The sequence below is a fragment of the Macadamia integrifolia genome, chromosome 2, assembly GCF_013358625.1.
Source record: "Macadamia integrifolia cultivar HAES 741 chromosome 2, SCU_Mint_v3, whole genome shotgun sequence".
Lineage (NCBI taxonomy): Eukaryota > Viridiplantae > Streptophyta > Magnoliopsida > Proteales > Proteaceae > Macadamia > Macadamia integrifolia.
The window spans coordinates 12,361,519-12,385,286 of record NC_056558.1 but is presented as its reverse complement, the minus strand read 5'-3'; the positions used below and the strand labels follow the sequence as shown (position 1 = coordinate 12,385,286).

General features: G+C 37.9%; 2 protein-coding genes, 1 long non-coding RNA gene and 1 other non-coding gene across 7 annotated transcripts; 3 read left to right on the top strand and 1 right to left on the bottom strand.

Annotated features, from left to right (window-relative positions):
• Positions 1-375: 375 nt before the first annotated feature.
• Positions 376-469, top strand: TRNAY-GUA. The gene is made up of 2 exons: positions 376-412; positions 434-469. It is a non-coding gene; the product is annotated as a tRNA-Tyr (tRNA).
• Positions 470-520: 51 nt separating this feature from the next.
• Positions 521-9,045, top strand: LOC122071873 (protein WHAT'S THIS FACTOR 1 homolog, chloroplastic). Of its 4 annotated transcripts, XM_042636331.1 has the most exons (4): positions 521-2,077; positions 3,978-4,053; positions 4,138-6,282; positions 8,652-9,045. In XM_042636331.1, exon 1 carries the CDS (start codon positions 562-564, stop codon positions 1,795-1,797), a length of 1,236 nt encoding a protein of 411 aa, XP_042492265.1. In that variant the 5' UTR covers positions 521-561; the 3' UTR covers positions 1,798-2,077; positions 3,978-4,053; positions 4,138-6,282; positions 8,652-9,045. The 4 variants fall into 4 exon arrangements, with proteins under 4 accessions (XP_042492265.1, XP_042492266.1, XP_042492267.1 ...); XM_042636332.1 differs by lacking the exon at positions 3,978-4,053 and having other exon boundaries at positions 6,042-6,282; XM_042636333.1 differs by lacking the exons at positions 3,978-4,053; positions 4,138-6,282.
• A 21-nt stretch (positions 9,046-9,066) lies between these two features.
• LOC122071876 lies at positions 9,067-9,761 on the bottom strand. Its single transcript, XR_006138302.1, has 2 exons — positions 9,635-9,761; positions 9,067-9,269 (listed from the first exon to the last, which is right to left on the bottom strand). It is a non-coding gene; the product is annotated as an uncharacterized LOC122071876 (long non-coding RNA).
• A 4,230-nt stretch (positions 9,762-13,991) lies between these two features.
• LOC122071875 (18S rRNA (guanine-N(7))-methyltransferase RID2-like) lies at positions 13,992-21,901 on the top strand. Its single transcript, XM_042636335.1, has 10 exons — positions 13,992-14,149; positions 15,665-15,776; positions 15,895-15,970; positions 18,121-18,204; positions 18,300-18,355; positions 19,666-19,722; positions 19,954-20,003; positions 20,088-20,240; positions 20,832-20,964; positions 21,508-21,901. Exons 2-10 carry the CDS (start codon positions 15,678-15,680, stop codon positions 21,670-21,672), a joined length of 873 nt encoding a protein of 290 aa, XP_042492269.1. The 5' UTR covers positions 13,992-14,149; positions 15,665-15,677; the 3' UTR covers positions 21,673-21,901.
• Positions 21,902-23,768: the final 1,867 nt, after the last annotated feature.

Sequence of the window (23,768 nt, the reverse complement as noted above, 5' to 3'; positions counted from 1 at the left end):
CCGGCTTCAACACCACTACATTTGCCATTGAACCCTCCGATGGCCATCATTGTAAGGATCTTCATCCTAAATTCCATAAACACAATGATCTCAAACCCGTTGACAACACCATTCATGACCAAGAAAAACAACCACAATGATAAAAATGGTGTCACTTCTCACGTGATTGGAGTGACACCTTTTCATTTCATGTATCACTGATTATTCGAGGACCAAGTTTTCCTCAAGCTACATTGAAATAGGAATTTCTTTTGGTGCTAGGAGAAATGAAAGGTGTGTTTTTTTGGGTAAAAGATAAAGGCATTTTTGACCTTGAAGAAAAACTATTGTTTCATTATTTATTTATATATTGTTTTATCAAATCTCCTCCAACATCCGATCTTAGCTCAGTTGGTAGAGCGGAGGACTGTAGTGGGAGAAATATCTCGAAGTCATCCTTAGGTCGCTGGTTCGAATCCGGCAGGTCGGAATTTTTTCTTTTCTTTATTTTTTTTCTAAAACCCTTAATCCCCTTCTCAATAAACCCCGATTGAGAGCAAAGCTCGACATTGAATTATCGAGATGGCTTGGTACCTAGTCTCCGGGAAGAACAGACTCAGCAGCTTACAAACCCTAATATTTTCCTCCGCACTCTCTGCAACACCATCACCTCCATTTCTAAACACTGAGAGTCCGAGTTCTCTGCAAAACCCCATTAAACCCTGCCTTCTCTCTTTTTGTTCATCTTTCTCGACCTCATTTATAAATACAAAGACGACGAAGAAGAAGAAACGGAAGAAGAAAGAGAGTCCAAGAACAAAACTTGTCCAACACGAATCCACTCGCATTCAACACTTTGAAGAACTCGTCCAACGCGATGCTTTCTTTCGATTCCTTACCAGAAGTAAGGAGTTCCTCTCGAAACAGCCAGAGCACGTCCTTCGCCTCGATGACGCAGGCAAGCTCTACCGTGAACTAGGGTTCCCTCGGGGCCGCAAGGTCGTCCGCTCGATCGAACGTCATCCCTTGATCTTCCAGACTTATCGCCACACTGATGGAAAAATGTGGTTTGGTTTCACTGATTTGATGGAAGATCTGCTCGAGGAGGAGAAGTCCATTATGGATAAAATGGAGGAAGATAGGGTTACTAAAGTCCGTAAGCTTCTCATGATGTCGGCGAAGAAACGAATTCCTTTGAGTAAGATTTATCATTGTCGACTTTTGTTTGGGATTCCTGAAGATTTTAGGGACCGTGTTTCGAAGTATCCAGATTATTTCAGGATTGTGGTTGAGAATGATGGGAAGCGGATACTTGAACTTGTGAATTGGGATCCTGCGTTGGCTGTGAGTGCTCTTGAGAGGGATTTTGTCGTAGACGAGGATCGCGTTAAGAAAGCATTTAAATTTCCTTTGAGTCATGGGAAATCTTTGGACCTCGATGAGGATGATACGAGGAAGCTGAACTTGGTGACCACGCTTCCGCTGGTTTCTCCTTACTCCGATGCTTCCGAGTTGAAGCTTTGGTCAACGGAAGCAGAGAAGTATCGGGTCGGGGTTCTACATGAGTTCTTGAGCTTGACGTTGGAAAAGAGGGCGTCTATACATCACGTCGTGGAATTTAAAGAGGAGTTCAGTCTCACGAAGCACACCTACCAGATGCTTCAGAAACAGCCCAGAGCCTTTTATCTGGCTGGGACCGAAATGAACTGGGCTGTATTCCTGAGAGATGCCTACAGGCAAGATGGGGTTTTGATCGAGAAGGATCCGCAGGTGCTCTTCAACGAGAAGCTTTATCGTTCTGCTCAAAGCCTCAAATGAGAGAGAGAGAGAGATCCGATGCTAATGACAGGGAAGGGTTCTGAGCTTTAGGAATATTTTGCTTAATGACTCAATTAGAAGAACAGGGAAAGAGGAGGGGGTGGGGGGAGCAAAAGAAAGACAAATGGGTTGGACTCTTGACTAGAGCGTTGATTGTCGGAGAACTAATTACTAACCAATACTTATGACTTGCAGTAATGGGAAAAATGCTGTGAACAGGGCTTGGAGTCATGAGGAAGTTGAGGTCGGTTGAGCAATGCTTCCTGTGAGCATGAATCAGGTATCTTGCCGCAACTGATAGCATTTTCATATGCTGTTATATTTAGTGGGAACTTTAGTCTTCAGCTAATTTATATTCTGGACTTCTGCTTGGGTCTTGGAAATGGATGTTTTTTTTCTTGGGTCAGCCATATGTTGTTAGATACTCTTCTAGTTTTCTTCCAAGTATTTTTTTCTGGAATTTATTTATCTTGGTTCTTAGTTACAGAAAAAAAAAAATGTGAGGCTACTTCTGTGGTGAACAGACTATACCTTGATGATATCTCAAGGCCCTTCCAGCACTAGGGGCAGCCTGGGCCTGGATAACCCAAAGAGCCCTGCCACCAAAGTTGATTACAATGTGACTAATTATAAGTGGAACCTAAGAGTTGCTCTCCAATGTGTAGAGAGGATCTAATATTAACTAGGACAGCCTCGGAAGAACATGTTGAGGCAGTGCTTATGAAGATTGGATTGCTCCTGACATTGGGGAAGATCCTGCTGAGGCAGTACTTATGAAGATTGGATTGCTCTTGACATCTAGGTTGTAGCAGGTCTAGAAAGCTCACCTAGCTAGCTCAGGCTGCTACTATTTTCGTAAGCATGGAACCATAGGAAGGAGAGGAGATGTGAACTGGTGTGAAGATGCTGGATAGAATTTTTTAATTTGGTCTGCCTAGAAGGGTTTCTCAGGCTGCAGTCATGCTCTGGCTATCAAAGACTGGTAGTTAAGAGTTTGAAGGTTTCTTTTGGGGAGAGGGGGGAGGTTTTTTTTGCTTGGAATTGGTTTTGGGTCCAAGCATTCCAGGTTTCATGGTGAGAGATGAACTTTGAATGTTAAACAAGTGCTGCATGGCGATGGCAAGATCTTATCCTGGCTCTAGCAATCAGTCAAACTAAGTTCTTGATTGGAGTTGTATCAACCTGGGAAAATGTGTTTATTGGGGGGAATTGTATAGGTGCGCTTTGGTTATTGGTTGATTTATGAGTCATTACAATAAAATTGTTGGGATATCCTAGGGTTTTTTTTTGGGGTGGGGGAATGATGGGTACTTCTGCTGCTTATCTAAGATAAAACAAACCTGGCTGGCAATTGGGTTTCCGATGGTTTGAGGCCTTGAGCCTTGTCAAGGTTGATGTTGTTATGAGTTATGACTGGCAATACTCTTTTAGGCCCTCAATAGCCGCAATGTTGTTTCTGGACAGGGTAACGTAAACCATTGGGCAGCATTCCTGGTCTAATGTGGGCTGCATGCAGAACTACAACACCCTGGCAGATGGGTTATTATATATGTTTGTTGACGTCAAAATTTAGCCTTTTCAGTTGAAGCATTTTGATTTGTCGCATTACTTTTATCTTTTTGGTAGAAGCATTGCCAATTGAATTGCCCAGCAAGTTGGAGTTTGAAGATCAGAGAACTGTGAAATGTTGGGGATGGCTTTAAATCCTTGCTGGTTGTATCAACTATTATTGAGGAAGAGTTTAGATACTGGGCACACTGTTGGCATTTAAAAGCTATGAAATATTGAGACCCCAGTGTGGTTCGTGTGACTTTGGCTGCTTGCTCATGATCTGCCATTGTCGGGAAGTGGGTGGATGAAACTCTCATGAATGATGTCTTCATCATCAATTGGAACCAAAAGAAAAGGGAGAAGGGTTTGAGTCTGATGAATCTTCACCTCAGCAGTGACACTAGTCAAGGATGATGACTTTGTCATAAAATCAAATGACTGGACTATGGTCAAGGATTTTGTAGTGAAAGCAACTGAGTGGCTCTGGGGGAATTAATCCAGAGACAACCACCATGACAAACATTTTTCCTTGATGTGTTGTTTCTGTTACCTTTGTTACCAGCTATGTGCATGACCTTTGTAATCTAATCTTTTCGAACTTTGCACCCCTTTTTTTTATTTTTTTATAGGTAAAGATTAATGATTCAGTACTAGAATATGCTGGTCAGAATCATCTTCAACAAGTTTACAAAGCTCATTTGGAAAGTGAGTAGGGTAATGAAAGTTTCCACATAACAGTAGGTGTAGAGGCAATTTGATCTGCTGATTGATTAAGCTCCTTCTAAACAGGATGATACTCCCTCTACTACAGTCTTGTCACCCAGATGCAAAATTAGACTCTCCAAATGTTGCAAAGTCTATGGGCCAATTCACTGTTTATTCATTATACATATAGCCAGCTTCGAATACGAGGTGAAGCTGATATATATGTGCCTGACCCAACTGGCTTCTACAATGATATTGTGCCTTTGATTCATGAAAAAAGCTACAGGGGTGGTCCTAGACCAGCTCGACCGCAGGGTGGTTGTAGACCAGGGCTTTCTTCATATGCCAAGCAACGTCTTCGCACTAGCGCGCTCATCCATTTCGTGTTAGCACACGCATCCGTCTTCTTGCTGGGTGCCTTTGGGGAATAAGATGATTCGATTTTGGGAACTCAATCGTAAAATATCCCTCCATATAGTTGTGAATTGGAAGTCAAAAAACAAGTACACAGTTTTGTGAACCTATAGGGGTTTGTGAACCCTTTGATGATGGATGAACCATCCTCCATGGGTTAGGAAAAATTGAGATCAGATTATCTTTTGGACCATGAACCTCCTGCAACAATTTCATACCATCCATTGGGCATGGGCCCCCACATTCAGAGGTGGGCCCCACATCCCCCTTGGATGGTCCATGAGACGATCTGGCCTCTAAATTTTTTTTCCAAAAACAAATGGTATCTGCTCTCCTAACTGTTCCAAACCACCACCCTCTCCGGTTTTATCTTTAGATACCTTACCTTCCAAAATCCTCCTCGAATCTAGAATAGAATCTCTACCCAAGATTTTCCTAACTCCCTTCAGTAACTTCCATATTTTTTCCTTCTTTGTCCATACCCCAATGACCCTATTCTTTATATGTCCAATCAATATGGTTGCAGAATGATGATGTTGGAGGAAGATCAGATAGCCTTTCGATCCGACTCTTATGTTTGATGGAGTTGAAGACTATTCCCATCAAATTTCTGAAATGATTGGACTGAGGAATGCATCTTATTTCATTCAGGCTGGTGTGAGTGATATTGTGTTTTATTGGTGGGCTGTTCTTTTGATGGTTCTAATACTTTGTCTCTACTGTCTACTCTTGTTCCATTTTTCTAGTAAATCTCCATTATATTTCATTTAGTGGTATTAAGTGCATCTAGTGTATCACCAGGGATTCACATGTAATATGCATCTGTTTTGTAACTTTTTTGTAACAAACCCCCCACCCTCCAAAAAAAAAAAAAAATGCATCTGTTTGAAAATTTATTGTGGTCAAAATTTCTTTCCTCATAACTACTACTGCCACTGAGTCTGCTGCCAGCCAGATGCCCAATCTGGTAGTGAGAGTCATGTAAACCATACATTTACTGATATTTAATTTCCACATTCCAAATGTGACTCATTAATTATAGGATTCCAGATGCTGTTATAAGAACGGCAGTTTGTCTGAGAGTTACTATAGTAGTTGAATGCTTGATTGTTTTGTAATAGAACTATGCAGCTGTCATGTTCCATACTTATAATCTACTTTATATATACTCTGTGTTTGTACGTCATCTATTTATTACTCCATAGAATGGATAGAATCATAGAATAAATACTTATTTATATGCTCAAGTCATTTCCTTGACTGCACTCTATGGCCGAATCAACAAAATTTAACTTAGTTGCAATATTCATATATCTGGTAGTTCAACTTTGTTGTGTATCTCTTGCATGTATTGAGTTTAACACAAAGTAGATCTAAACCAAGTCTAGATTAAGAATTGGCATGTGTGTCATAAATGGTAATACAGTGACAATATATTGCATTTTCAAATCATGGGATATGTTTTACTGGCGGCAATGAACAATCATGTATATATTTTCTCTCTCTTTGCTACTGTTGATGACTTCTGATTTGACGAGTAAGGTAATTGTTCATGTTGTATAAGAACAATGCAGGTTAGGACTGTCTTGGATGTAGGATGTGGTTAAGGTAGCTTTGGAGCACATCTCTTTTCAAAGCAACTATTGACCATGTGCATTGCAAACTATGAGGCCTCAGGCAGTCAAGTCCAACTAACTTTAGAAAGAGGTCTTCCTGCTATGATTGGTTCTTTTACTTCAAAACAGTTGCCATATCCTTCTCTTTCGTTTGATATGTTGCATTGTGCAAGATGTGGTGTCGACTGGGATCAGAAAGGTACCAATCATAACATTGTTTACTTGGGATCCCCATATCCTGCTATGCTTGTGTGTCTTTCTATGATTACCTTCACTTTCCATATTGTGCATATGTAGCTCTTAGTTTTCTTCCTCAGACAATTAAATCAGCAGGACAGTTGTATTGATAGCTTAGTGTTAGTTTCTGAGCATTGCTGCAAAAATGTGGAACAGTAATTTTCTGCATGATCTGTATTTGCTACTACAAATGTTAATAGAGCTTTTATATTCCAATTTATTGTCTTATGGTTTATAAACTATAAAAAGATATAACTATGAGAGGTTCAAACAGATAAAACTTGAACTAGTTTAAATTGGATGGGGAATTCTGTAATCCTTTAGGAAAAATCTTCTGAAATGGTGCCTTGTTGGCTCACTTACTTGTGATGCCCATTGGCCAGAAAGTATAAGTATTTGCAAACTGATGGTAGTCAAATGTTTTGGAGTTTACCTATGTGCATGAAATATCTGGATTATATTACAAAGAAATTAGTGAAACAATCAAAGAATCCTACATTTTTTTATCATTGAGAAGATGAGTCAAACCCTAGAATTTTAAAGAACTATATAAAAAATTACTTCTGCATGCGAAAATCTAATGAGATTCCGTAACTTTCTATTTCCATTCGTACATTCTTCGAGGAATTGTTGGCCATAGACTTTCAAGATATGGAATTGGATTCTCGAGATTGATGGTGTGAATGAATCAGTCGATGCATCTTATGAGATTCCATAACTTTGTATTTCCATTCGTACATTCTTGGAGGAATTGTTGACCATAGACTTTCAAGATATGGAATTGGATTCTCGAGATTGATGGTGTGAATGAATCTGTCGATGCTACACATATAGGATGGCTAAATGTCTTCAACATTAGGAGCCCATTTGACCTAAAGTGATGACTTCCTAATGGGGAGCCTTTACACTCCTGTTCAGTTGATGTTTGACAAGAATTAGGAAGGAAACTGCATTACTTCCTTTGTGATTCTTGTCATACATTGGCCAATTATTAATTTGCAAACTAAGCATGTTACCTACTTGTGTCATTTTGGATTCATCAATGTAATTTGAAGTTTTAACCCCGAATAAATGCCTTGAGGTACAATACAGTTTTCAGTTATTGTTGTGAAATACCTCTTAGATTGCTCTGCTCCAGAATGTTTCCCACGTGTTTTGCTGGGTCCTTTAGGGTTTGTTTTGACAAATTATGACGTATCATTTATTAGATAAGTACTTCAGAAGTCTATCATTTGATCCATATTATATCACCTGTTCTTCGTCTATTCTAGACTTCATATCATTCCATCATTTAGGCATGAAATGATCCATGATGGTCAGTGAGAATTTCTTGTTTGCCTTACACTTCTGCGTATCTGATTTTCCGTTTTATTATATGATCAGATGGTATTTTCTTGGTTGAAGTTGATAGAGTTTTGAAACCGGGTGGATACTTTGTCTGGACGTTACCAGTTACCAATTCTCATGTGTCCCTTCATAACAAAGAGATTCAGAAAAAATGGATCTGTAGATAGATAGTATTTTCTATCTCACCCCCTCCACCCGCCCCACCCCCACCAAAAAACACAGAAGAGATATTAATATATGGTGCTTCTGTGATTTTTTTCAGATAGAGGATCCAGATAATCATTATGGTCATTAGCAACTTTGGAATTGCAATTTTCATCTTCTTTTTTTTGCTAAAAGGTCATTTTTATTAAAAAATAAAAATAAATAAATAAAAAAGAACAATACAGGAGACACCGACAAAATTAGGCAGTTCCCCCCTCCTATGGTGAAGCCATTTGCAGGGTAAAATCACTTAACTAAGAAAAAAACCAGTCCCTAGAGATACAAAATTAGGGGTAAAATCACTTGACTAAGAAAAAAACCAGTCCCTAGAGATACAAAATTAGGGATAAAAAGCATATATACTCCATAAGAGGACTCAACCAATCACTTTGGTGATGAGGCAATACAATCAGGCTTTCGTCCAGCCTGCTCCGAATCAGCCTTTCCTTTTCCCTTTCTTTGTTTTACTTTCTCGAAGCCATCAAGCTCTTCACATAGCCTAGCTGCCTCATCGACATTAGCAACAATTTTCATCTTTTTGTTTTTCATTCATTTTATTTTATATATATATATATATATATTTTTTGCTTAGTGCGATTGTGATATAGTATTGCAACATACATTGTTTTCTTCACAATCCTGTGTCCTCTTAAATTTGCTACAAAACTGAAATTTAAATATCATTTATACTAATGTCAAGTTTCTCATAATTTCAAAGAGTCGGTGCATTTTGTTCGCTTTCATGTGTTTTGAATCTGAACAATAAATTGGCCTATACAGGGTTGAATGATGTTCCGAGACACGGGTCCCCTTATTGAATCAGCCAGGACAATCGCAACACGGCTGAAATGGGATGCACGGGTAGTGGAGATCGAGAGTAACAGCGATGAGAGGGCTCCTTGTCTGTCAGAAACCTTTATTCAAGAAATTTCAGTTGTAGATACAAATTTCAAGTGAAACCTGGTAAGGTTCACATCATAATATTCATTAATCTTGCGGATGTTGTTATATCATCACCAAGATCTGCGAAGGGAGATCTCGAGGATTTTGAACAGAAAGCAACAAGATGCCGAGGACGAGAGGAAACATTGTCACAAACTCCTATGGAACCGCAAGGTCTCCATGGGGCCATGTAATTATAAAATGGAGCAGAAAAGAAAAAATGGGGAAATAGATATATATATATATATATATATTTTCTATTTTAATTTTTCATGTAATGTCTCATTATAACTGTACAACCATGATGATTTAGATTGTTGAGAAAATGAATAAAGTGATGTTCAATGTAGTATATTGGATACTTGCCTATGCATCTGTGAAGAAATTTCAATGTTCTCTGTTTGGCTTTCTTTCTTTTTCAGAGCTCCTACATAGCGGTGTCAATCAATCCAGTCCCTGTTAATCGATCCGGGTTCTTGTCAGTTCCACCATTTTGAGGCCAGGATCAGAAGCGTATCAGTTAACTAATTGATCATACATTCTCAAGGAAGAACATTACTGTCTATAAATTTCTCTAAAATATGCAAAGAGAATGGTGGGATTGTGGGAACCCTTGTGATAATTTTTATATATTGTATCTGAAAGCTTACATGTTGCGGAGTTGCTAAATGGTTAACAGGTCCAAAATATCAGTGATTTGTAACCGAGGCTGTGTGATTCTGGGCCTAGAGCGAATTCTGGATGTTATTTTCTTGCTTCAGAATACATTCTGGACCCAAAACTATACTGAGAATGCGTATCAAATAACAATTGATTCTTACCTCATTCTTGTAGAAGTTGCTTCTGCTGTTCACCAGTTGCAGAAGCTGTGGCTTTTACACAAGCACCAGCTGATCTCAGTTTTTGAGAAGCCAAGTGAGAATCCATACATGCTTGGCAACCGTGAAGACCATCATCAGAATGATTTTACATTGCACATGTTGAGACCTTTGTTTATTTCCGTGTAAAAAGGCAGGAAAAGGAAAAATTTTCTTTTAAAAGAGGATTTTTTTTTAATTATTTGTTTTAAGGTAGTTCTCCATATAATTATGGAAGGATGTTTACGAAAATCACAAGACAAATATGAGCCATCCAATTTTATATTCTTTTAATCTAAACCGTTTGTTTCCAGTTAAAGGGTACACATTAATGCTCAAATTACTGTTACACGTGCATAGATATATAGGGAATGTGTGCTAATAAAATAGGGCATTTGATTGAATTAGATTTTCCAAATGTCACAACCATTTGTTTATGCTAAGAATTAAAGGCCTGTGACATGTTTCATCAATAGAGAGGCTATTTGTTTATATCACACAGTTTTTTTTTTGTTTTTTTGTTTTTTTGTTTTTTTTGTTTTTTTTGTTTTTTTTATGTTATATATAAAGAAAAAAGTTTGGTATTTTCCTTGTGTTTCAATAATTTTGTGCTAAGCTTTTAATTGCATAATTTTATCATTTTTTTTTTTCAACATGTGGTCCTTCAAGCTTAAATCTTCTATTTCAGTTTTGGTTGTCCAAGGAATTGGGGAGTGACACTTTTTTTTTTTTGTGGTATTTAGAATTTCGTTCAGATAACAATATAAAATACAAAGAATATAAAAGCACGAAATACACAAGGCTTAGGTACAAAATACTGAGAGCCAAGGTATGGAATATGACAATGGTATCTGACATGTCAAAAAAAGTGGTCTTCCAGGCAAGGGTATGTTCAAAGCCAAAGGACTCCCTAGTGAACTTACTATACAAACAGTTGTAATCGGATACAAATATCTCCATCATAAGAGGGAGAGGTAACTCCGTAAAAGACATTTGCATGGCACATGCCAGACACTAGGTGTCACAGTATGTATATGGCCCAACACATTGCATGGTCATCCATGCAAGTATATAGGCATAACTAGCAATGCCCAAAAACACATGTTGTACGCACGACATCCAATATAAGTGGAAACATGGCAGGTGGTGACAATATGACAATAGAGTAGGGAGGAATGGTAAACCAAACAACTGGCTTCTCAACAAGCACTTCTCTCAAAAAAAAAAAAAAAGAGTAAGGACGAGGCTCCTCAGTCAACCATACAACCCCAAATGGTGGCTCTCAAAACAGCTCTGGCTTGATCACACATCCCCGTTGGTGTCGGCTATGATGATACCCAGCATCGACACCGCCGCCTTTTCCATTAAACCCTCCAATAGCCACCGTTGTAAGGATCTTCGTCCTAGTCTCCATAAACACAATGATCTCAAACCCATTAACAACACCAATCATAATCAAATAAACAACCACGACGATGAAAATGTGTCACTTCTTGCGTGATTGGAGTGACACCTTTTCATTGCATGTATTACTGATTATTCGGGGACCAAATTTTCCTCAAGCATCGATGAGTGAGGAATTTTTTTATCGTTAGCCATCATTGGCCTTGAATGGGTGCTAGGAGCAATGAAAGGTTTTTTTTTGTCTTTGTTTTTGAGTAACTACCTTTTTCACCTTCAACATAGAAATACTGATGACTTAAAAACCAGGATGGGTAGGTGTTTTCTTCACCGTTGACAAAGAAATGCTTTCTTCATTATTCAATTTAGGATAAAATATCCAGACATTGTTGGCGTGTGAATTCTTTTCCATGCTCTTTATGGCTCCACATATATATTTTGCTAGTTAATACCTTTTTCCATACCAATAAATGGTGATAGTGTACAGTTTCCTTTCTAAGGTAGCAGTGTGGACAACCCTCTTCTCTGAATTTATTTGGATTTTATAAATTATTTTCAACATTCGAACTTAGCTCAGTTGGTGGAAGAGATCGAGATAATGATGAAAAGGGAGAATGGTTTGAGTCTGGAGAATCTTCACCTCAGCACTAACACTAGTCAAGGATGATGACTTTGTCATAAAATCAAATGACTGGACTCTGGTTAAGGATTTTGTAGTGAAAGCAACTGAGTGGCTCTGGGGGAATTAGTCCAGAGAACCACTATAACAAACATTTTTCCTTGATCTGTTGTTTCTGTTGCCTTTGTTACTAAATTCCAGTGAATGACCTTTGTAATCTAATCTCTTAAAACTTTGCACCCTTTTTTTTTTAGGTAAAGATTAATGATTCAGGACTAGATATGTTGGTCAGGATCATTTTCATGAAGTCTACAAAGCTCATTTGGAAAATGGGAAGGGAGGGTACTTTAGGGAAAAAAAAAGGCGTATTAGTGCACGAGGTTTTCGTATGTGCAAGATCTGAGGAGACGAGAATTACACAGCCTTACCCTGAGAATATTAAGGTCACAACATTCATACCTTACTTTGGACCAAGAGGGCCCCTTTGAGAAGGGACTAAAATCCTATGGGGGCTTATGAACCCTAGGATGATGGATAACCATCATCTATGAGTTTAGAAAAAAAATTTTCAAAAACAAATGGTATCTACTCTCATAACCGTGAACCTCTTTATCTTACACCTTGCCTTTCCAAATTCCTTGAATCTAGAATAGAATCTCTCCCCAAGATTGGCCTAACCACCTTTTATAACTGCCATATTTTTTTGTTCCTTGTCCACACCCCAACTACCCTATCTCCACCCTTAACCTTTCTCAACAAACTTCTAACGCAAGAAATCTGGTAGAGAAAACCAAAATAAAACAAATTTAGGGAGGCTGTTGACGGTAAAACAGAAAACGGTTGAGGATGAAATTTCTTGAATGAAAGATCTCTTTTTTATGGGTTTTTTTTCGAGTTTTTCTTTCGCAAAATTATGGGCTGATGGACGCTCAGTTGGGGTCGAAGGTTGAAGGTTGAGGAAAGAAACAATCACCAGATGGAGGTGGTTGCAGTTGAAGGAAAGAAGCCATAGGCAATAGGTTACTCTGTTCTGTGATGGCTTCTTCCTTCAACTACAACCATCTCTGTCTGATGACCAAGAAGAAGAAGCTGACGATATTCGTTACACTTAATCTTTTCTGAGAGCAGCGTAAGGATCGATCTGACTTAAGGTTATGAGGGTATTCCATGGACAAACAAGCCAATTAAGGTCACCCGGCCAGAGATTCTTATAGATGTTGAATTAAATGGCTTCTAGGGTAATGTGCCATTTGGTAATCCATGGCCATTTCCACCTTTCTTGTTTAAGTTATTGTTAACAGAAAGTATCACCACTTTCATGCATGCTCCATGGTTTCTGCAGGTTCTTCTGGCGACAGAGGCATTACCTCTGCTACAGTTCTCTACTCTTTGAAGGTAGAAGAAGTATTCTTGAGGAATGCTAGTTCTTCAACATTTTTATGCAAAATTTAGCAGGAATATTTTATTCTTAATTTTTATATTGTATGGATTTTATTTTGAATTCTTACAATAATTTGTATACATTTATTGGAATTTTCATTACATTTTGTGCAATATATATATATATATATAATTCAATATTTTTATTTATGGTTCTTTTTTTTATGATTTTTTTTTTCTGACTGATACAGAGTTCATACTCGAAACGATACTAAAAAGTGATTTCTTTTAACTCGAATATTATTTGGGACCAGAGAAGCCCTAGAATTTTACTAAAACGGTGAATTGACTTTGCATACTGGTTGCATTTTTATGACTTTCTTCTCTTTCTCTTCTTTTCTCTTATCTTTTCTTTCTTGCTTTTCTTTTCTTTTCTTTTCGTGGCTGTAGGGTGGCAAGAGGGCGTTTGGCGCGAAAAGAAGCATGGTGGGTGGCAAGGTAGGGTGGGTTGAGGTGGGGTACCTGGGGATGAGACTAATGAGAGGGATTTAACTTCTCTATGGCATGCATCAAATGTCCAAAAACACTCAAGTATAGAGCCCAAGATGGTTGCAAACACCCCAATGCATTTTTAAGCGTTGGATGCACGATAGATGCCCTGCTAAGCCACAGAAGACCCAAGTCCTAATGACAACAACAATGGTGTTTGAGTTCAGGATTAGAAGTGGGAGCAAAGATTTAGTTATCGGTATCGAATACTAATACTATATTGATTTGGATCGTATTGGTTAATATTGAGCTTTTCATAAAAATAGTCTTTTTTTATTTTTTATTTTTTACGATTTTACCTCTGTTCCGGTGATATCTGATTCGGATCGGTCACGTATCGCGGATATTAATACGATACGATCGATACGATTAAGATACTGAGAACCATGAGTGGAAGTGAAAGTGATGTTGAGACAACTTGAGAGTTTTTATCAAAACCAAACAGAAAAAGACCACTAGGGTTTCTCTGACCCTCCACGAAGTTTGCGAATTGTTGCAGCGGCTGCCTCATCTCTTACGCCAGAGCTCAGGTAAATTGCAAATATCCTCTTTACGCTTCTAGTTTCTCCTTGCTAATGAAAGCTGTCTTTTTTCGTCTAAATTGTTCTTGGCTTCTCACGAAAATGGGTTACACAATCTTCTACTAGCAAGATATTTGATGCATATCACATAATTCTGTTGTTGTTTTCATTCTAATAGATGAAGGATGAACTCACCACTTTCTGTATGTTATAGGATTACTGTGTAAATATTCTGTAGACATCTTTTTAGGTGTTTAAGATACTCCGATTTCTCAAGAACAACTGCCGGATATAGTCATAATTTTTAATCGTATCTCCCTTGGGAGAAGATTTAAGTTGTGGTTCGTGATTCATTGGACAGACGGATCATAAGCCTAGGATTTTCCGTACTGACAGAAACCAGCATTTCTTAAAATTGTTTGATCTTGAAAATGTGTCATTTATATTTGATATTTATTTTTGGCGGGTTTGTGAATTGAAAACTGTTGTAATTGCTTTTCTTGATGTCTATAGACCGTGAATTTTGAAGCCGAGGAAGGGAAGCTTCATTGAAATAAAATGCAGCTATTGTGATCATTGTTAGTAGTCGTGATTGAAATACAATAACAGATGCCTAATTAGCAGTGTTAGTAGTTGAATCAAAACAACCATCACAAATAACAATAGATCCATCATTAATCGTCAATCACTGACCTTGACAATTTTTCATTGCTCAATTGGCAAGGGAGCATGCCTGAATCAACATGCATCCTAAGTTCGACTCCCCTCACCCCCTGGGGCCAGCCCCATGGTTTCTATGGTTCTCATAGGAGCTGTTGTTGACTTGACTCGCTTGTGTGGGGGCTGTACATGTGTGTCTAGGGGATTAGTTGGACGAAAGGGTTGGACACCTTCGTTAGCAAAAAAAAAAAAAGTATTTGTTACAGTTTTGGGTTAGCTCGTTGTGCTTCTCCCTATTTGAGGGTCATATTTCTATTTTTGTTCATACTTATTCAATTTTTTTATTTTTGGGTACAAATACTGTGACACCCAAGAATATGACAAGTACCGGACCCGCCTGAAAAATTGGTGAGGTGTCCTCACCAAGAATACGACAAGTACCAGGGGGTTTGGGAGATCGGTGAGGGTGTGCAAACTTTAGTCCCACATTGCCTAGAGAGAGATTACTTGGCTAGTTAATAACCTCTAGCCTCCTTAACATGGCACGACGTGTTTTAAAGCCTTGAGACCTATGAGCTAAAAAGGACAATATTGTACAAGGTTAATGGGGCCGGGGCGTTACAAATACTTATTTAATAAATGGTCACTTAGAAAGCATGGTTTTAGTTGTTGCTTTCTACTAGTGCTCTTATCTTTCCCTTGAATCAGTCCTTATTTTGAGCTTTGACTACCTTCTTCTATTATGTTGTGAGGGTTCTCTCCTTTTCTTTTGGGCATTTTAGTTTTTTCTCTTGAATTGTTATCCTTATTATAATGTTTCAAGATGCATAGGTTATATCTGAAACTGTGATTCTGCTTTAATAGAAAATCGAAAGAGATGTCGTTGAGACCCGAGTTACAAGCACCTCCCGAGATATTCTATAATGATGTTGAGGCTCGCAAGTATACCTCTTCTTCTCGTATAATGGAAATCCAGGTGATCTTCTCATTATGTTTCTTCATTTCTTTTCTTTTAGTTTTTAAAATGTGAATGATAAATTGATGAATTTTGAACACCTTTTTTTTTTTTTTTTTTTTTTTGAAATTATTAAAAGGCAAAACTTTCAGAGAGAGCACTGGAGCTGCTTGCATTGCCTGATGATGGAGTGCCTAGACTTCTGGTTGATATAGGTAATTTATTACCTTCCTGTCTATTTATGTTTTATTGCCTATTGAAAAGTTGAGGAAGACAAAACAGTACCAAAAGATGTAGAAACACAATCCTAAAAACGATGTAGAAGGTAATGGAAAAATAAGAACAAACAATGCACACAGGTTTTTGAGGTTCGGAAAGATTGCCTACGTCCTCAGTGAGATGAGATTCTGCTTCACTATCAATGAAGAGTAGGGTTACAGTGCTCGTCCTCACACCTCTCAGAATTGCTTGCATTACAGAGAAAGAAAACTTCGCTACAAATATATAGCGAAAAACCCTAATCTGGACAGTACAAAACTGCTCTCAAATAAAAAATTCGAGCGGGACTGCCGTTCTGTTCTGTCGGGGTGTCTGCACCAATACTCCCTGGATTAAATTGCGACGGAATATAAGATATCGTACACCAACAAAAGATAAGATCTTTATTGAAAGAACAATCCAGTTTAAAGGGAATTATATTGGCAGCTAAGCAACAAGTAAGAAAAGGCTAGAACTTCAATCGAGCTCATAAACATAGGGTAGCATACTTGATGAAAATCTGGGCTGATCTAATGGTAGACTAGAAAATATGAACCAATCTTAGCGACTCTAGGAAAAGGGTAGAACAGTAATTTCCTACACCAGAATAGAAATCAGAGAACAGAAATATGTTGAACATTCAATTCTGATTACAGAGTATAAATATCAGTAAAAACAGATCACAAAAACCAGTAAATTGATTTACGAAACTGAAGACAGAATTCAAGTTTAAGCAATAAGGGCAGAGTAGGAAGTCTTAAATAATTCCAGATCAAGGGGTCAGAGTTGTACCAAATTGGAATCGAGTTCATGAATTGGGTAGATGACGATCAAAATATTGAAGGATTCTAATGGTCAGATTGCTCTAAACAAATTTCATGCAAAAAATGTCTTGCATATGACCTTCAAGAACCAGATGTTCTAGTTGCAGAAAATTCTCAGAACTTGAACTTACTTGTCAATGGCAGAATTCTGGAGATGTAATAAATATAATAATCAGCATTTCCAGTAACACGTCAGTAAATTCAGAACACGAACGGTAGAGCAATCCACCTAGGCTTTACTTCGCAAGGTGTTCGATTGGACAAGCACCAAACTACTTTGATCACACACAAGGGGTTTCTTAATCAATACAAGAGATTCTTCATCAATGAAGAAGGAGACCAGCAATAGCCTATTCATTCATCAAAATTCATGTAAAATGTTTTTCCCCTTTACAAACTTGTATAGAAAACTAAATGACAGACTTGAACACTAAAAGGAAAGGCATTATCAACGACATAGTCAAACTTTTAACCCAATCCTTAACTAATAAGGTAACCTAAATTGACTAGGAAACTGACATACTAAGGAAACTAACTCAATGACATAGTCAAACTTTTAATTCCCAACATGCCTATGACTTAAGTTTGAGGTTGACTCATGACAATGAAATAAATAATTAAGGACAACTTTAATTGAATTAACATTGGACCATGGTTCAATTGGAGTGAACCAAAACAAATTAACATGAAATAAAACTAACTAATAAAGGAAATCTCGTATGCAGCTTACTACCCACGAAAGTGGCCTATTACATTAAAAACCCAATGGACCAAAGGCCCAACATGTAGAAAATGCAACACTAGACTTTTTCCTAATAAAATAAGCCCATTTCAATGATGAATCTGCATCATCTATTGTTTATGTTGGAAATGATTTTCAGAAATTGTTTGTCATAGCTCATAGGCATTTTAATTGTTCAAACTTCAGTGGGAAGCAAATAGAGCTTGTTGAGTCACTATGCACTGTCTGATAATGGTAAAGCTACAGTTGAGTACTACAAGCTTGATCAAGTGTTAGGCTTCAGAAAATTAAGCTATATGTGGGCTTAGACTCAAATCTTTTATGACCATGTCAGTTTGATTGCCCTCCCCCATCCCCATACTGCTGTTTATTTGGTTTTTCGCCCCCTGAAATTGTTGTTGGGCATCCACGATGACTAGCCATGAACTCATGACTTTGTTTTTGGATCTTCTTTTTGGGACAAAGCATTATTGTTGACTGAAGATTGGATGCAACTTACCGAGCTAATTTTGAATGTATTTTTGTTTTCTTTACATTTTAGGTTGTGGATCAGGACTGAGTGGAGAGACATTATCTGAGAGTGGTCATCAATGGATTGGCTTAGATATTTCAGAGTCAATGCTTAGTATGTTGTTTAGCTTAAACTTCAAGCCAACTGTTTCCTTTACGTGTTTATTCTTCTTCTTGATATTGCCTTTTCAAACTGTTTTCCACTTTCAGATGTTGCATTGGAGCGTGAAGTTGAAGGAGATCTTTTGCTTGCCGACATGGGTCAGGTACATTTTCTGTTCGACAATTGTTTTGACATCTAACTGTTTTAATTTTCATTCGCCCATTATTTTATAATTTTATTTTGTCGTCGAACTAAAATTCAACATGGTGCGTGCATTAGGCCATCAATTTTCCTTGCTTGTTACTATTTCTTTGATGTAGGCAAGGTGAATGAGCCTGCAGGTATGGAAACTTTTACTAAAAATATTAAAGCCAATGAAGAGATCAAGACACGGAAAAGGATTCTGATTTCAATGTCAGATTCAAAATCCAATAAAGAATCAACATTGGATGTAAAATAAATAGGGAAAGAAGGTTCATGGCTGTGTATTCAGTAATTCTGTTTGCTGATCAGAATTGCATGGATGAATTAAACTAGAAGATAAGAAGAGGGGAAGAGAGGAAATGAGAAAGATAGAAGCACAATAGACAGAAAATATAGAAGAAGTGGAAAGGAGTCATACATACCTAGTATCTTGGCAGCAACCTCAAAACCAAATAAAATTTATCCCCCCTTTATAAAGACCAACACTTCTCACTCTAGGATTCAGCGTACTGAAAAATTGCCCATTTACAGGAATTTAATAGAAAAATAATAAAATATGGAAGTCGACTCCTATAGCACTTAAAGTCAATTACTTGCAGCCTGCTCAACCTACCTGCTCAACTCTTAACAATTACTAACATTACTTCGTCCCTGAGTTTTGGGTTTATTATAAGGCCAATTACAACGTTGTCCCATGTACGTAAAAGGCCCAGCATACGGAATCAAGTCCTACTTAGGCCCTTTAAACTCCTATCTGGGCTTAGACTGCCAAATTTAGCCCAACCAACATGGCCAGTTAAGCGCTTTGGGTTTATAATAAGCCCAACCTGAGTGTTGGGTTTATAATAAGCCCAACCTGAGTGTTGGGTTTATAATAAGCCCAACCAATATGGGCCAAATTTAGCCCAACTCAAGTCCTAATGGAATATTTTTCCATTACAACTTAAAAACCAAAACGCTAAGCCCAAGACCTGTATAGCCTATTATGGACAAAATAAAGTCTAGTAAGGCTTAAGGTTCTTAAATTGAGGCCCAAATCTACTGCTTCAGAAACCCAGGCTGTTATTGGCTGGCAAGTATCCACCACAAGGCCTTTTAATGCTGAAAATGATGTGGCTTCTTGCATTAATTGTTCTTTTTTTAATTTCATTTACAATGATAATCTGGAACACTTGCAATTCTGCTTAGAAGACTATTTTCTGAAGCATCTACTGATAAATTATTAGGAGATGGATACAGCAGCATGATTTATGCTTGAGTATGTTGCAGGGTTTAGGACTTCGACCTGGTGTTATTGATGGAGCAATTAGTATCTCAGCTGTTCAGGTTAGTCCTCCACATTATTTCCTTTAATTTGCAAATTCAATGTGCTTCATAAAAGATGCATTAATGTTCATTTTACTTATCTACCTTGCTCACAAAACACTAAACTGTTTGTGTCAGTGGGAACTTAAGATGTTAAATAGTTGTTCCTAATAGTAGGTTATACAAGAAGACTTTCTTCCTTTATTTCTTAATCATCAAGTTTGATATCCTTCTTGGTTTTCTTACAAGCAGTGGCTATGCAATGCAGATAAGAAGTCTCACAATCCAAAATTAAGATTGAAGTATGTCTTTGCTGTTACACAAGTTATTTTTATCAAGATGTGTTGCATAGCTGTGTTGTTGAACTTGGTTTGACATCTCCACAGGGCTTTCTTTGGATCGTTGTATAGATGCCTTGCAAGGGGAGCAAGAGCCGTATTACAAGTGTATCCTGAAAACGTCGCACAACGAGAGTTGATCCTGGGTTTTGCAATGCGTGCTGGGTTTGCGGGTGGTGTGGTGGTTGACTACCCTCACAGGTATGCTAGATATTTGATAGGCTGGTATTGAATTTATCTTTTGGCTTCATTATGTGGAGTAGATTTTTAGTTTCAGAAGCTCAGGATAGTTTACTCTTGGCACTATATGAAGATGATAAGCTTCATGTTGATTTTACTCCCATAAGCTGAAGGTCATTTAATGATATCTTGTGCAGACCTCACCTGTAGTTCACAAAGATGGCGAGAAAATGGCATGCCAATACACAGGAATTTGGCACATGTCAGTTTGGAATATTGACTTTTCTCTAGGTGGGGCCAGGGGAATGATGGATCACCCCACTTTATGTGCCTATTTGTATCGGTAGATTGGAGAGTTTGGTGTTATCACCTCATTTTCCTTTCCCGTAACAATGTCCTCCCCACCAAAAATTGAATCTATTTTTTTTGACCTATTTTCCGAGCCTGAGTGAAATTGTCATGAGAAATCATTTTTGATTGGCATCCATTGCTAGAGTCCTAGCTGAAACTGCGCGGAATATTGTACTCAAAACGTTGATGTGTGACTGGACTGGACTTCCTCCAGCCTTTTTATATGATTAACTAACCTTAGGATAATTATATTCAAAACAGTTCTAAGAGCAGAAAGGAATACCTTGTCCTTTCTTGTGGTCCACCTTCTGTAAGCACGGCTCTTCCAAGCGGAAAAGGTGAAGATGGAGATAGTTGCTCTGATGAAGATAGTGAAGATGAAGAAAATCAAACAGTAAGTTTTCGTTGTGAAGTTTTCTCTACATTGGGTATTTTCTTACGCTTCTGGGTAATGTTTCTCTATTTGTTAGCATTTCTTCAAAGACAGTGCTTGCTATCTTATGAGAGTGATCATTGCCATTTGTGAAATACTTTATCTGTTTGGTTGTCTGTTTGTCCTTTCAACCCATTATAATTTGATTGATGAGAACTGGCATCATCTGATCATATATAAAACAGGGGCTCATACTTTTTTGGTGAATAACTAAAATTATATTAGTAAAGGAATTCAAGCAAACATGGAGAGTTCAGTCAAATATATCAAAAATATCGCTAGGTTCTTCTTGTTAGTTTCCCAGTATTTTGTTGAACTGTAGATATGAATTCTCTCAATAATGTTGACCTTTTGATGTGCTGGTTTATTTTTACTTGAAAATCAATAACAATGGACTTCCCTTCATAGAGAAGAGATTGAATGGACTTTTTAAAGCAGCAACATCATTCATTCCATATTTCTAAGCATCTTTAGAATGACATTTGGCTTCTTTGTGGACCTCAGGTCTGCATTTCAGAAAGGCATCGGCCAAGGAAAAAACTGAAACTGACAAAGAAAGTAAAGGGGAGACAATGGGTTCTGAACAAAAAGGAGCAGAAGAGGAGAAAAGGGGATGCTGTACCCCTTGATTCCAAGTATACTGCTCGAAAACGAAAAGCTCGTTTCTAATCAGCTTCCTTACAGTCCCTGGCCTTTCCATTTGCAGGTTCTGTTTTTTGTTTGTCTTATACTAATTTTGGGAGTTCGCATGCATTACAAGTGCAGAAAATTTTTGTTCTTTTATCTTAGAAAGTTCTTTTTCTTCCTTTTGTGAATTTAAATTGCATGTAAGAGTTCCTACCATTTTAATCTAGTGTGAGCAATATAAAATTTTGTCCAGGATTGGTTTTAGATTTTAGTATATTTGTTTTTGTTTTGTATACTCTGTTTCTCTTTCTTTGTGTATAGAACCTATGCATCTCTGAGGCTTATATGCATACATTAGGTGATTAGCCGGCATTTTTGGTTTACTGTAATGGTTTATATATTCATAATTAGCTGGTCAACCTAACTTTTATAAAGGTTTGGGAAGTAGGGACAGCTTGACTCATAATAAAGCCTTGTTACTTGGATTAAGATGGTGGTTGTTTCAAAACCCTCATAATGTGTTTTTTCGAACAAATCCTTGTTGGATCCTTCTTTAAATTAAAGAAAAAATGAAGGGGGTGGGGGGGGGTGGTTGTGTCTTGGGTGTGGAACAACATTTTTGAGTAGTTTACCTATTTTTATTTTATTTTTTTATTTAAATTGTGAGAATTGATGATGGGAACTTCAATAGATATCTGGAAGGATCCATGGATTTCATATGTCCAAGATTTCGGTCTCAGAAACTTAGAATTCACCCAAATTTCAAATTATTTTTTTGGGGGTTTGCCTAGTATGGCCAAGCTTTCTAAATGGCTTAATGTTGACACTGCTGGTTTGTTTTGTCGAAAACAAGTCAAAACTGATTGACATCTTCTCGTCTTGTGAGTTCTTTAAAAGAATTCAACTTTTATTGAATCGATTCGTCCCCCTTCTTGTTTCCTTTCCCCAAATCTTTGCAATTCTACCTCGTACCTTCTAGAGGCTTCCCCTGGCTTTCCATTGTCAAGGAATGCATGCTTGCTTTACTGCCGCAAGTGTTGCCTAAGTGTTTCCTACATGTGCCTATGCGTGCTCTTGAATGCCCCAAATGTTGTCCACGTAAGGAAGAGAGATGCCTCAAAATGTTACCTTTGTCTGGCCTATATGCATGCCCCCAAGTGTTGCCTAAGTATCCCTATATCCATGCCCCCAAGTGTTGCCCAAGTATGCCTATATGCGTGCCCCCAAGTGTTGTTGCCCAAGTATGCCTATATGCGTGCCCCCAAGTGTTGTCTACATGTACCTATGCATGCCCCCCAAATGTTGCCTAAGTGTGTGTGTGTGTGTTGCATAAATGTGTTGCCTACATGGTTGCCCTCAAGTGTTGCCTACATGTGTGTCACTAAATGTTGCCCAAGTGTGCCTACATGCATGCACCAAAATGTTGTCTATATGTATTCCTATGCCCCTAAATATTTCTTATATGTGTGCTTGTTTGAATGCCCCAAATGGCCCAAAATGTTGCCCGTGTGCCAATTGTGCCCAAAGTGATGCCTACATGTAGTCCTATGCCCCCAAAGTGCTATGTCAGGTTGACAGTTGGCACCGTCAATCTTTTTGCGTAGATCCTCGCACTTGTCTTTGCTTGGAATTTCCATGTGGTCGACCCCATTAAGTTGGGATAAGGTTTTGGATGTTATTGTTGTTGTTGTCTCTGAAAGGATTTGAGCTACAAGACACTTGGGATTACGAAATGAATACATATCTGAAGAGGACATTGTTCATTTGATCCATTCCATTCTTCATCATACTGACTCATCCAAATCAGATACATCATTTCTTCTGAAGTTTAATGGCACTTGCTGTCTACTTTTTATGGGTAGCTAGGAATCAAGTTTTATTTTCAACCGACTTCAAATCCCTATCATATTATGTCATGTATTACAAACCGGGTTAAAGGATGCAGTTTTTTTGCATCACCCTAAACTCCTTGATGAGTAGGAAGAACCCAATTTATCTTTTCTTGCAATAACCACTACACTAACATGACCACGGTTTTAAATTTCAGTATCTCATCGGTCGATACATATTTGTCTCAGCCAGACTCGATGCCAATACTAAGCTAATACAGATCAATTGATAGGATAAAAAAAATGTTC